Here is a 13,431-nt window from a genome sequence, read left to right as displayed (position 1 = left end):
TGTCTATCTCCGACTGCACACTTTTGATCAAGGACAAAATTCCCTTTGCTTCATTGACATAATCTCTGGCCAGGTCTTTGTTGATGCTGTTGTTAAGATTCTTCAGGACATCCTGCAACTTTGGGATTTCTACAGATTGTTCAAATTAATTTGTTTTAATTAATAAATATTATAAATCATTTATATTAATATTTCATTTTAGCTTTGTTCAACTTTTTTAATAGTTAATTTAAAAAAAAAGTAAAAGACTATTTTCCCAGAGGTGATACTTTACCTGTGTCACTGAGTTCCAGGCGTAATGTTTTGTCAAAAAATGCCCTTGTGCTTACAGTAAAAATGTTTAGAGTCATTTTTTTCTGTAATAATAAGAACAACACAAGAGTCTGTATATAGCAAAAGAAGCAATGTCCAAATAAGCATATGTTGCATATATGAACTTAATACCTTTAATTTAGAATTTTCAAAGCCTTCTCTCACTGTCTCTTTGGAACAGATGTTCCTCTTGCGTATGCATGCTGTTTTCAGATCCTGAAAAAATATTACCAATACAATTACAGCAAGGTTCCATTTGTTAACATAATGTTACAACCTTAGGTAACATAAACCAACAACGAAAAACACCTGTACAGCTTTTATTATTCTTAATGGTAATGGAAAAACATCCCCAGACCTAAGCCACATGCACGTAATTAGAAATCGGTAAATACATTTTTAGATAAATGTTTGTCATTTTTCAAACCTTGTCTGGTTTTTCCTCTTCACTGGGCCATTCATTTCTAAAAAAAAAAAAGTGTCAAAATGAAAGTTTAATGGAACAATGTTAGAATTTTACAATTTTTTCTCATTGTTTTTTATTATGTTCTTTTCGCATTTTAATGCGCTTTAATGGTTGTACAAGATACAGGGTTAATGAAGAGCTTTTACTTCTAACCTAATGTATTCTTCTGGATCTATATCGTCAGTCTTGGTGAAGATGAAGTTGATGCTTTTGCACTCTCCTGCTTGTGTCATGTAGTAAACGCAGTGTTTTAATATTTCCCAGGGGTCTTCATCAGTAGTGCCTCGGTTGATGGCACTTATGATCCACACTACAGAGCACTCTCCTAGTTTCTGTGGAATTAATAAAGATGAACACGGTGTATTTCAAAATCTGTTTTGCTTGATTCATTCCACTAATAATAAAAATGTGCTATTAATAAAAAATAAATAACAAATGTGTGTATTTACAGATTTCCACAGGCTGTCTCTAGTCTTGTTGCAGTCTCCAGTCCCAGGAATATCAACAAAGACAATGTGCTCTAGGAGAGGGTTTGGAATCTTGATCGATACGCTCTTCACAATGGGCCAGTACCAGTTACCAGGATTTGATCGACTATGCTGTATGAACTGGGAAATCTCCTTGGCAAAGGCGGAGCTCTGTTAAACAATCAAATGATGCCGAATAAAGGAAACAGACACTGAACTATATCAACTTAAAATGTTAGATTAAGATTATGATTCATTTCATTTAAATGGTTTTAAATATTTTATATAAAATCAATTTTGCTTTCTAAAACTTACCTCAGCATTTGAAATGGTTTTCTTTTTCATAAGCAAAAGTTCGTCGATTTTAGCAGATTTGGCATCTTTTTTGAGCTCCTCCAGTGTTCTCTTAAATTTATTAGCACCATACAGTGCAGTAATCTTTTCTATTGCAATTTTAATCATGTCATCATTCCTGTCCTCAGTTTTATCAGACAAATCTTGTAAAAGATCTTTGAGTTGACTGTCCCACTCCTGCAGAGATGCAGAATTATTACCTTCACCTCACCAATTATGTTTATAGTCTCACTAAAACAATCACAATAAGATGAATATTGAAAGTGAAACCTCTTTAGAAATGAATTCAATCTCTGCTGTGTAGTTGGAGTCACTCAGATTGCCTTCCACTTGTGTAGTAATGGCTGTACATGCACCAGAAGAACCAGACGGAAGAAGATATCTTTCTCCAAGGACTGCATTTAGAAGGGAGCTCTTACCTTCTCCAGATCTTCCAAAAATCCCTATGGTTACCTTCTTTCTGTTTTTATTGGATTTGTTCATCCCATCCATATTTGAGATCTGGTCTCTGTATATAAAACAATGAGGTAAAAGAAGTATCTGAACACTGTTTGACAATGTATTTATTTATTCAAATTAACACTGATTAACATATAAACAATGTTCAAAATTGATCAACACTTACATAATATATGTTTTCAAGTCAGTTGAGTCTTGGACTGCAATATATTTTTTAATTTTTTTAATTAATATGTCCTTTGTCTGCTTCATGATTAAATCTGTGTAGGAAAGTGAAGAGAATACACAGTGAGAATGTTTTGAGGACTGCCTGATATAGCAATGCATTTTGGCACTTTGTTAGTGGTATAGTTATTTGAATTGGAGGAGTATCTCTACCTTATATTGCATTCATTTTTACATGTTTAAGGTTAAATTAAATATCAATGCATGTATAGCGCATTATTACAATGTTGCCTTTTTTCTTTTTACTCATAGATAAGTTGTTAAATGAATTGTTAAATTCACTCCTATTGTTAAATGAATACCTAATAATTTTTAGGTCTAAATTAAAATGTTGTTTCAGGCATTGATGCATATATAATGACATAAGTGTGAAATATTGTCATAGTTCAAAAGTGATATGCATGAATGTGTAAACACAATATGGCTTTCTTGATCCTCTCCTTCATGTCATCAATATGAATAACATTCTAGCGTACGTGAAACATTATAAAAGAGAAGATGCTGTTTTGTTGTTGTTATCATTGTATTTTATACTCTTTAATACACAGTTAAATAACAGTGGTGCTATTTTAGAGAGAGAGAAAAATACCTGCCTTCTAAGATTACTTACTTCTAAGTTCCTGTGAACTGTTGTCAGGTCGCTTTGCACTTGAGCCAGGTGGTTCATAACTATGCTTTCTTTTAGTACCTATCAGAGAATTTAGAACTATAAATATATATATATTTCTTCTTTTTTACAGAATCAGGCAGTAAATCATCAACAATAGAACATATTTCCTACCATGGCTAGTCATTGTGGGGTGAATGATGCCTAGAAAAAAGACAAAACATTTATACATACATGTGACTGAGTCTGTGTGCTGTATGTCCGAGTGGGGCACAGTTTATATTTAATTCTGGATATTCTTATTTAATCTGGATTGTTTTGATAATTAAGTAATTGATCAAACGTTCAGTCTCAAAATGGTAGCAACAAACGTAACTGTAATAAATCTGAAAACAGTTACTGTATTAGTGCAATGTCTAATTATGAAATGTATTAGTCTTGTTTATTGTCATGAGATTCCTTGTGTCCTGTTCTTATTGGTCCCCTTGTCTGATGTGTCCCGCCCTGACTGGCTCAGACCGGTTCAATCCGGTTCCAAACACTGTTTTTGCACCTTTGAAGGGCACTGCAGGAAGCAGATCCCACATGCAAATAAATTACCGATAACGAACAAAAGACATAGCTTTCATTGCTCTATTTGCCAAGTGTATAAATAACCTCCAGAGTTCACACATCAAGGACTCTTCTAAGGGAGTAGGGCATAGGGTGCTCACTTCTTACTGAACTTGCCCTTATTCCTTGTGTAACCTAGTGTTTCCCATGGGCTTTTGTTGGTTATTGTATAATATTTGCATGCTGTGTTTTGTTTCACGGTTCAAGGTTCATGAGTATTAACAGTTTATCACAATTTCATCTGATGTATTATGTCTTGCACATTTGGTCTTAAACACACAATCATTAGATCCTTCTTCTGATCTGATCTGTCATCTTTGATGGCAACACGTTACAATCAGTTACAAATCAGTAGCAAAAAGGAAATGTATTGTTATATTAACAATAAAATAGACATAAACATGCAAAAGGGTATGCCATTCAAGGACATAAATAAATACAACAAATACAACAGTTAACTATGCAGCAATTAAACAAAAATAGTAAGTACTTACTCTGCAATGAACTCACAGGTGTTTACTCTCAGGTGTATCTGTATGAATGCTGCTGGCGAGATTGTTATATGAAACACATGAGGGTGGAGCTTGAGGAGTGGCATTGGTCGTTGTGTTGTTGTTTCTAGGTTAAAAGCACATGAAACAAACCTTATACTATGTATAACTACCTGTTCATGTGTTCCAATACTTCTGTCCATATAGTGTGTGTGTGTGTGTGTGTGTGTGTGTGTGTGTGTGCATGTTTATGAGGACACAAATGTGTATAATGACATGGGTATGACAGAGGTATTACAATATGAAGGTGGTTTATGAGGACACTGCCTATGTCTCCGTAATTCAAAAGGCTTAAAAAACATACTAAATGGTGTTTTTTTGAAAATCTAAAAATGCACAAAGTCTCCTGTGAGGGCTAAGTTTAGGTGTAGGGTTGGTGTAGGGCAATAGCACACACAGTTTGTTCAGTATAAAAACCATTACGCCTATGGAGAGTCCCCATAAACCACAAAAACCAACGTGTGTGTGTGTGTGTGTGTGTGTGTGTGCATGTTTATGTGGTTTATGAGGACACAAATTTGTATAATGACATGGGTATTACAGAGGTATTACAATATGAAGGTGGTTTATGAGGACACTGCCTATGTCCCCGTAATTCAAAAGGCTTAAAAAACATACTAAATGGTGTTTTTTTGAAAATCTAAAAATGCACAAAGTCTCCTGTGAGGGCTAAGTTTAGGTGTAGGGTTGGTGTAGGGCAATAGCACACACAGTTTGTTCAGTATAAAAACCATTACGCCTAGCAGTCATATCACCCTGCAGCCCAAGACCGGTTGCCCACTGAAGCTAAGCAGGGTTGAGCTGGTCAGTAGCTGGATGGGAGACCTCCGGTGAAAACTAGGTTGCTGCTGGAAGAGGTGTTAGTGAGGCCAGCAGGGGGTGTTCACCCTGCGGTCTGGGTGGGTCCTAGTGCCCCAGTATAGTGACGGGGACACTCTACTGTAAAAAGCACTATCCTTCAGATGAGATGTTAAACCGAGGTCCTGACTCTCTGTGGTCATTAAAAATCCCAGGATGTCTTTTGAAAAAGAGTAGGGGTGTAACCCCGGCCTCCTGGCCAAATCCCTGGCCTCTGACCATCATGGCCTCCTAATCATCCCCATATCTACTGATTGGCTTCATCACTGTCTCCTCTCCACCCGTAAGCTGGTGTGTGGTGGGAGCGTTCTGGCGCAATATGGCTGCCGTCGCATCATCCAGGTGGATGCTGCACACTGGTGGTGGACGAGGAGATTTCCCCCTTACTATGTAAAGCACTTTGAGTACCCAGAAAAGCGCTATATAAATGTAACTAATTATTATTATTAATTATGGAGTCCCCATAAACCACAAAAACCAACGTGTGTGTGTGTGAGAGAGTGTATATATATATATATGATAAAAAAGAAAAATCTGGTCCTTGGAAAGTCTTAAAATTGGGAAATAAAGTCTCAGATGAACACACTGTGCCATTATTTGATTATCAAACATAAACCCAAGATGGAAAACTATGTGTGACAAAGTTAGGACACCCTATGCTTCAGTTGCCTGTAGATCCACTTTTATCAGCAATAACATGAAGTAATCATTTTCTGTATGGCTTTATCAGTCTCTTACATTTTTCTGTAAGAATTTTGTCCCACTCTTCTTTACAACGTTACTCCAGTTTACTGGTGTTTGGGTAATTGTTTCACAGCTCTCACATGATTTCAGTCAGGATGAGGTCTGGACTTTGACTGGACTGTTGAGACACCTTGATACTTTTATTTTCAGCCATTGTTGTAGATTTTCTGGTGTGCTTGGGATCACTGTGCTGTTGCATCACCCAATCTTTGCCAAGCTTTAGCTGTTGGACTCCTGTCCTTACATTTGTCTCTAGAATATGTAGGTATACAGAGGAGTTTATGGTTTAGGTGCCCAGGTCCTGTGGCTACAAAACAAGCCCAAAGTCATCAGCCCTCCACCAGCATGTGTATCTTTTGGGATGAGGTTTTTGTGCTGATATGCTCTTCAGGTTTTCACCAAACGTGCTGCTGTGCATTATGGTCAAACATCTCCACCTTGGTCTCATCTGTTTAAAGGACATTGTTCTAGAAGTGTTATGGTTTGTTCAGATGCAACTTTGCCAACCTAAACCGTGCTGCCATGCTTTTTTTTTTAGGTAGAAGAGGCTTTTCTTCTAGCAAGCCTTCCAAACATGCGGAGGCCTGTGGAGTCTGAGGTGTAGTTCTTGGGCTGTCTGCCATTCCTCTGAGCGTTATAGTCTGATCTGGGGGTGAATTTGCTGGGAAGCCCACTCCCGGGAGGATTGGGGTCTGTTTTGAATGCCTTCCACTTGTGAATAATCTTCCTCACTGTAGAATGATGGACTCTTCCCAGATTGATGGCAGCAACGATTGCTTCTTTAAGATTATTGCTGATGTCTTAACTCCTTGGCATTGTGTTAACACACACCTGAAGGCTCCAGACAAGCAAACTGCCAGAACTTCTGCTTTTATAGAGGTGCTCACACTTGCTCATGATCAGTTAATCACAGTCAAGTCAAGTCACCTTTATTTATGGAGCGCTTTTAACAATACAGGTTGTGTCAAAGCCCTAGTGAAAAAAGTATGCTAAGTATACTTGCAGCCAGACTAATTGTCAGTATACTTCAAGTGTGTTAATGATTAGTTAACTTGAAGTGTGCTATTTTGGATAAACTTTTTTGTACTAAGTGTATTTTAGTTGTAATTAAATTATACTAAAGTATAACTTAAAGTGTATTTAGTGTACTTTTTGATGCTAAATTGAGACAATTTCAAGTATACTTAGTACACTTTAAGTACATGTCTATTTTCATGCTTGATTAGTGATATTAAAGTTTATTTTTTTTGTATTACGAGTACATTACAAATTAATTAAGGGTGTCTTTGAAACACTCAAGCAATATACTATAAGTGTATTATTTTTGAGTAAAAATATATTAATTTTCTCCTCAATGCTGAATCCACTTTTTAAGCTCATAACAATAAATACATAAATGAAATGACAGAGACAGATTATTAACAATTCAAACAGTGTTTATTTAAACCTCAAATGGTTTTAGCATTGCAAAACATAAAATGCACCAACCATGTTTAAAAAAAAAAAAAAAAAAAAAAAAAAAAAAAAAAAAACCTTTCAAACATGTAAAAAAAATACAATAAAACAAAGCAAAAACAATTTTAAATACATGTCCAAATAAAAATCTTGGAATTTGATAAAGAATTGCTGTGTTACATTTGCGCCTGATGGCCGCTCACCCATCAGATATACTGACACTCCACAAAAACAGCATTCGTTAAAGTAAAAGAGGTAAGGTCAGAGGGCATGTTCATACAACTTTCTCTTTTTACTCCATCAGACTGTAAATATCCTGTATTAAACCCATACGACTCAATAGAACGAACATCATGATTAGCAGTGAGGAATTGTATCAGTGTGTCTCGTCAATATTACTTCCAGTGAATTAGTCACACATACAGTATACAACAGAAGTGAGTGCACCCATGTAGCATCACTATAAATCACCAGATACAACACTATTCAAGTTGAAAAGTATAGTATTTCTAGAACAGATCAGGATAAATTGTAATGTAGACACATGCCTGTTCTGTAAAGCTGCTTTGAGACGTTAGTGTGCTATAAAGTGCAAAAACAGGAGCAGAGCACTGACACTAGACTTGGTTGACATCATCTCTTTGTCTTCAAAGACGATCAAAACATCCAGTGTGTTCCTCGTGACATTTCCTCTTCCTCCTCAACAGCAATGATGGGGACTGCTGTCTTCTGCACCTGCTCAGGCTCCTTTCTATAAATGCATCAAAAAAGTGTTAGTATATGTCACAACAAATCATAAAATTAAGACTTGTGTGGAAAGACATTTAAATTTTCATAATTGAAAATAAAGGTGTGAAGGATCAGAGTAGTGTTTATTCAGTAGTGCGTGTGCCCATTTAAAACCTTGTAGTACTTTTCAAAAACGTGTAGTAATTTTCACAACATGTCTTCCAGAGCTGTCGGTCAACTGGATTTCATTGGAAAAAACTTTCAGGGGTGTATCAGCTGAACTGGGGTTTTCATTAATAAAACAACCAAATAAATATAAATAATAAATCAACACACCTTTATACAAACCCAAAGCAACTTTAAGATAAGTGCAAGTAGAAATATAACACACAAGACCTTATTAATCCATATTAAGATATTAAGAAAGCCTACTAGATCTAGAACTGTCAAGACCCAACTCTATTCCTGTGAAGCATAATGACTCTGAATCAAAGGCAACCTGAAACTTAATGTTTCTCATTCTGCTAATACAGTCTGAATCAGAAATAGTGGCACACTACATTACATCAAACATCCTTGATCCTTATCATGATGTCCTTCATGTGGTGTGAAGAAGCAGTGTTTGTCTGGGCTGTGTCTGCATGAGCTGATCAATGATTTAAATCTGTCTAAAATATTGTACTGCTTCAGAAGAACCATTTGTGCTGCTACATTTGCAAAAATAGCAATTCATCCAAAAATGAAGCAATATACTTAAAAAAAACCTTTCAGAAAATGATGGTGTACATCTCGCAAACACTAAAACCAAATGTGAACTCTACTTACTTCACTTTAGGCCCGTGGTATTGCAGCCGTCTTGATGTCTTTGACATCCCAGCACTCCACGCCACCGTTGCTCTGAAAATATTGATTTCAAAAACATTTGCAAGTATGAGTTTCAAATTAAAAAACGTGAGGAGCTAATATCAGTCTGAAATAGTAAATAACGTTATCAAAACAGCCATCATAAATGCTCCTGGAGCCGCTTGTTTACCGGGGCTTCGGCTGCATTAGTAAACTTAATTAGCATCACATAGTTTATGGTTATGCTCGATGAAATCATAAATACCGATGAACAAAGTTTAAAACTAACAGGACTGTAATATAGTGGATGTGTTTGTGTCACGGTGCACACACGAGGGAGGAACTAGGAACACGCAGACGAGGATATAACTTTAAATAATAGTCTTTACTAATAACATCAAGGCAGGGCAAGACAAGGCAGGGCAAACCACAGACAGGAACACCGGGGAGTAACCAGTGGACCAGACGAAATCTAACTGAACAGACAGGACTAATATACACAGGTAAATCATAGATAACGAGACAAACACGGCTGGACAAGAATTAACTGATGATTCAAGATTCAAGAGATTCAAGAGTTTTATTCATCACATACACAATTATACAGGGTATAACCAGCAGTGAAATGTAGGTCAGGTCCGCTCCAAGGACAGTGCAATTATATAGAATACAAATATTAAGAAGGAGAAGTACAAAACATAAAATAAAATAAAAGAATAAAATAAGATACGATAAAAAAAAAAATATAAATGTGCAGGTCAGTATGTTGTTGACTTAAATAGTAATAAGAGGAATGTGCAAAAATAATGTGCAAAAAGTTGTACAGGGTGTTTGAATAGCAGCAATATGAGGTAGAGAAAAATTATGCTTAACAAGGACAGGAAACAAACCAAATAAGGAAACACCAGGCGGGAACACATGACAGACAAGACAGAACCCTGACAGTTTGTCTTGACGTTACCTTTTATGTGTTGGTTAAGTTAGATCTCTAAGCCTTCCTCCTGGTTTAAAAGACAAAAATCACCGGACTTGTTTGTCTGTGTCCGACTGAGAAAGAAAATCACAAACACATAACGTGATGTTTTATTTTCCCACTAACTTAACAAACTGTGGTGTAAAGCACTTCATATTTAACACTTGCCGTTGATAACTTTGATGCAATGGCGTATTAGTTCCTCTCTGCGTTAGCGTTGCTGAGCTGGTTAAAATAATAAGATACGAAAATAAATCATAAACGTTCAAAAGTGCTTTAAATATGAATAAAGAAGCTTGAAATGCTTACCTTTTCTTCCTGACTCAAAGTTTTGAGTTTGAATGAAGCGCAGCTGTGATTGGACGGGTGACGTCACGGCCGCGGGTTTGGAATCTCTTTAGGAAACACTACAAATATATATTTTGCCATAGCCCAAGTAAAAGTTATTACATTAAAAAGGCGTAATATGAAAAATGTACGTACAATGAAAAAAATTATATTTTTTAAGATAAGTGGTTGCAATCCATTTATTTTAGCTATGTTACGGGGCTGACGAGACGTGAGACGTGCGGATCCATATGCAAAGCTTTATTCCAAAACATGGTCAGTAAACAGGCAGGGTCAGACAGTGGCAAACAGGTATGGTGGAGGCAAGACAAAGCAGTCCGTGGAGCAAGCGTGGGACGACGATCAACGAACAGTATCCAAAGGGGCAAGGCAGAGAGATAATCCAGAGACGAGAGCAATAAATCCAAACGGGGAGCGAACAGAGTCCAAACGGCAGAGGCTAAGGGTAAATCCAGTAAACACAGGCAGGGTCAGACACGGCAGGAAAACAAGGCAAGACTAAGGCTAAGGCTATGGCTCTGTAAAGTTGCTATCGCTTGGGGAGTGATAAACGCTAACAATACTCGGCCCTGAGCAAGAGCAAGTCCCAGGCTTATATGGTGTGTGGTGGTGATTGGAAAATGGTGATCAGGTGTGTGTGATGTGTGAATGGTGACAGCTGTGATCTGTGCAATGGATTGTGGGAAATGGAGTCCAATGTGCTGTGAGTGTAAAAGTCACTGTGGTGAACGGGTGACCTCTAGTGGTGGTTGACAGGGAGAGCATGGACCAGATTCGTGACATAGCCCCCCCCCAAGGAGCGGCTTCCAGACGCTCCTACACAATCCAGGAGGGCGGTGGAGCGGAGGCGGAACAGGGGGAGGGATGGAGGGCCAGGTCCTTGAGGAAGTGGGAAGACCGGGGATTGGGGCAGAGCAAGACATCCAGCCGGAACCGGAGACCAGGACAGAGCAAGAGCCCACCAGGGCGGAGCAGACGGACCAGGAGCCCACCAGACCCGAGCAGAAGACCACCAAACCAGAGCAGAAGACCAGCACGGCGAAGCAGACGACCACCAGTCCAGAGTAGAAGACCACCACGGCGGGGCAGACGACCACCAGACCCGAGCAGAAGACCACCACGGCGGAGCAGACGACCACCAGACCCGGGCAGAAGACCCCCATGGCAGAGCAGACGACCACCAGACCCGAGCAGAAGACCCTAGCCAGGAAGCAGACTGGGCAGGAAACCATGGCAGAGTCTGAGATCTGGGAGAAACAGAGACAGACAACACAGGGAGAGCAGAGACAGACAATACAGGGAGAGCATGCATGATCACAGAGGGCGTGGCAGGGCAGGACGAGGATTCATAGACGGCGTTTTTAGCCGTGACAGGACAGGGCGAGGGTACACAGACGGCCTCTTTAGCCGTGACAGGACAGAGCGAGAGCTCACAGACGGCCTCTTTAGCCGTGACAGGACAGGGCGAGGGTTCACAGACGGCCTCTTTAGCCGTGACAGGACAGGGCGAGAGCTCACAGACGGCCTCTTTAGCCGTGACAGGACAGGGCGAGAGCTCACAGACGGCCTCTTGAGCCGTGACAGAACAGGGCGTGAGCTCACAGACGGCCTCTTTGGCCGTGACAGGACAGACAGTGAGTTCAGGGACGGCCTCCGTGGCCGTGACAGGGCAGACCGTGAGTTCAGGAACGGCCTCCGTGGCCGTGACAGGGCAGACCATGAGGTCAGGAACGGCCTCCGTGGCCGTGACATGAGAACTGGATTCTCGGGATTTGGGAGTAGGTGCCACCACTTCGGGAGGTTCTGCAGCGGAAGCCGCCACCTCTGGAGGCACGGGAGCAGACTTGTGAACAGGAGAGACCTCAGGAACAGACTCGTGGACAGGAGAGGCCTCAGGAGCACAGTGTGCAGCCCACACACTCAAAATGGCGACCGCCATAACGGGAAGCACTGAGGTCAGGGGAACAGTCTCTGTAACAGCCAGGGTTGAGGCCCTGGGAATGCCAGCTACTCGCACCGACGTCAGTGGTGGGTCCATCACACTGGATATCAGAACTCGAAGGACTGACCTTGAATCTGTGGTAACAGCCTCTGGCAGTTCGGTGGAGGCGTGAAGAGACTCTGGCTGGAGCACTGAGACGTGGTGTGCAGACTCTGGCTGGAGCACTGAGACGACGTGAGCAGACTCTGGCTTGGCAGCGACGACGTGAGCAGACTCTGGCTTGGCAGCGACGACGTGAGCAGACTCTGGCTTGGCAGCGACGACGTGAGCAGACTCTGGCTTGGCAGCGACGACGTGAGCAGACTCTGGCTTGGCAGCGACGACGTGAGCAGACTCTGGCTTGGCAGCGACGACGTGAGCAGACTCTGGCTTGGCAGCGACGACGTGAGCAGACTCTGGCTTGGCAGCGACGACGTGAGCAGACTCTGGCTTGGCAGCGACGACGTGAGCAGACTCTGGCTTGGCAGCGACGACGTGAGCAGACTCTGGCTTGGCAGCGACGACGTGAGCAGACTCTGGCTTGGCAGCGACGACGTGAGCAGACTCTGGCTTGGCAGCGACGACGTGAGCAGACTCTGGCTTGGCAGCGACGACGTGAGCAGACTCTGGCTTGGCAGCGACGACGTGAGCAGACTCTGGCTTGGCAGCGACGACGTGAGCAGACTCTGGCTTGGCAGCGACGACGTGAGCAGACTCTGGCTTGGCAGCGACGACGTGAGCAGACTCTGGCTTGGCAGCGACGACGTGAGCAGACTCTGGCTTGGCAGCGACGACGTGAGCAGACTCTGGCTTGGCAGCGACGACGTGAGCAGACTCTGGCTTGGCAGCGACGACGTGAGCAGACTCTGGCTTGGCAGCGACGACGTGAGCAGACTCTGGCTTGGCAGCGACGACGTGAGCAGACTCTGGCTTGGCAGCGACGACGTGAGCAGACTCTGGCTTGGCAGCGACGACGTGAGCAGACTCTGGCTTGGCAGCGACGACGTGAGCAGACTCTGGCTTGGCAGCGACGACGTGAGCAGACTCTGGCTTGGCAGCGACGACGTGAGCAGACTCTGGCTTGGCAGGCATGACGTGAGCAGACTCTGGCTTGGCAGGCACGACGTGAGCAGACTCTGGCTTTCCCAGGGTCTCAACCCTGGCTGTTACAGAGACTGTTCCCCTGACCTCAGTGCTTCCCGTTATGGCGGTTGCCATTTTGAGAGTGTGGGCTGCACACTGTGCTCCTGAGGCCTCTCCTGTCCACGAGTCTGCTCCAGTGCCTCCAGAGGTGGCGGCTTTCGCTGCAGAACCTTCCGAAGTGGTGGCACCCGTTCCTGAACTCACTGTCTGCCCTGTCACGACCACGGAGGCCATTCCCGAACTCCCTGTTTACCATGTCACGGCCAGGAGTGCCGATCCCGAGTCCCAAGAATCCAGTTCTCAA

General features: G+C 41.8%; 1 protein-coding gene across 1 annotated transcript in view; it reads right to left on the bottom strand.

Moving 5' to 3' along the window:
• The window catches only part of LOC306852896 (nuclear GTPase SLIP-GC-like), a gene marked incomplete at its 3' end in the record, with an annotated part of 9,546 nt that extends 6,197 nt beyond the window's left edge, over positions 1–3,349 (bottom strand). The window contains exons 1-11 of the mRNA XM_079390017.1: positions 3,065–3,349; positions 2,894–2,971; positions 2,225–2,318; positions 1,870–2,107; positions 1,561–1,776; positions 1,228–1,416; positions 932–1,110; positions 740–776; positions 445–528; positions 275–356; positions 1–129 (exon numbers count right to left, since the gene is read on the bottom strand). The exon at positions 1–129 is cut by the window's left edge and continues 5 nt beyond it. Of these exons, the coding sequence (XP_079246143.1) occupies positions 1–129; positions 275–356; positions 445–528; positions 740–776; positions 932–1,110; positions 1,228–1,416; positions 1,561–1,776; positions 1,870–2,107; positions 2,225–2,318; positions 2,894–2,971; positions 3,065–3,122 (1,384 nt within the window). The 5' untranslated portion in view covers positions 3,123–3,349. The remainder of the gene's footprint in view (positions 130–274; positions 357–444; positions 529–739; positions 777–931; positions 1,111–1,227; positions 1,417–1,560; positions 1,777–1,869; positions 2,108–2,224; positions 2,319–2,893; positions 2,972–3,064) is intronic.
• Between the last annotated feature and the right edge of the window lie 10,082 nt (positions 3,350–13,431).

Source organism: Barbus barbus (genome assembly GCF_936440315.1).
Source record: "Barbus barbus genome assembly, chromosome: 33".
In the NCBI taxonomy this organism is placed as follows: Eukaryota; Metazoa; Chordata; class Actinopteri; order Cypriniformes; family Cyprinidae; genus Barbus; species Barbus barbus.
This window is presented reverse-complemented; position numbering and strand designations above follow the sequence as displayed.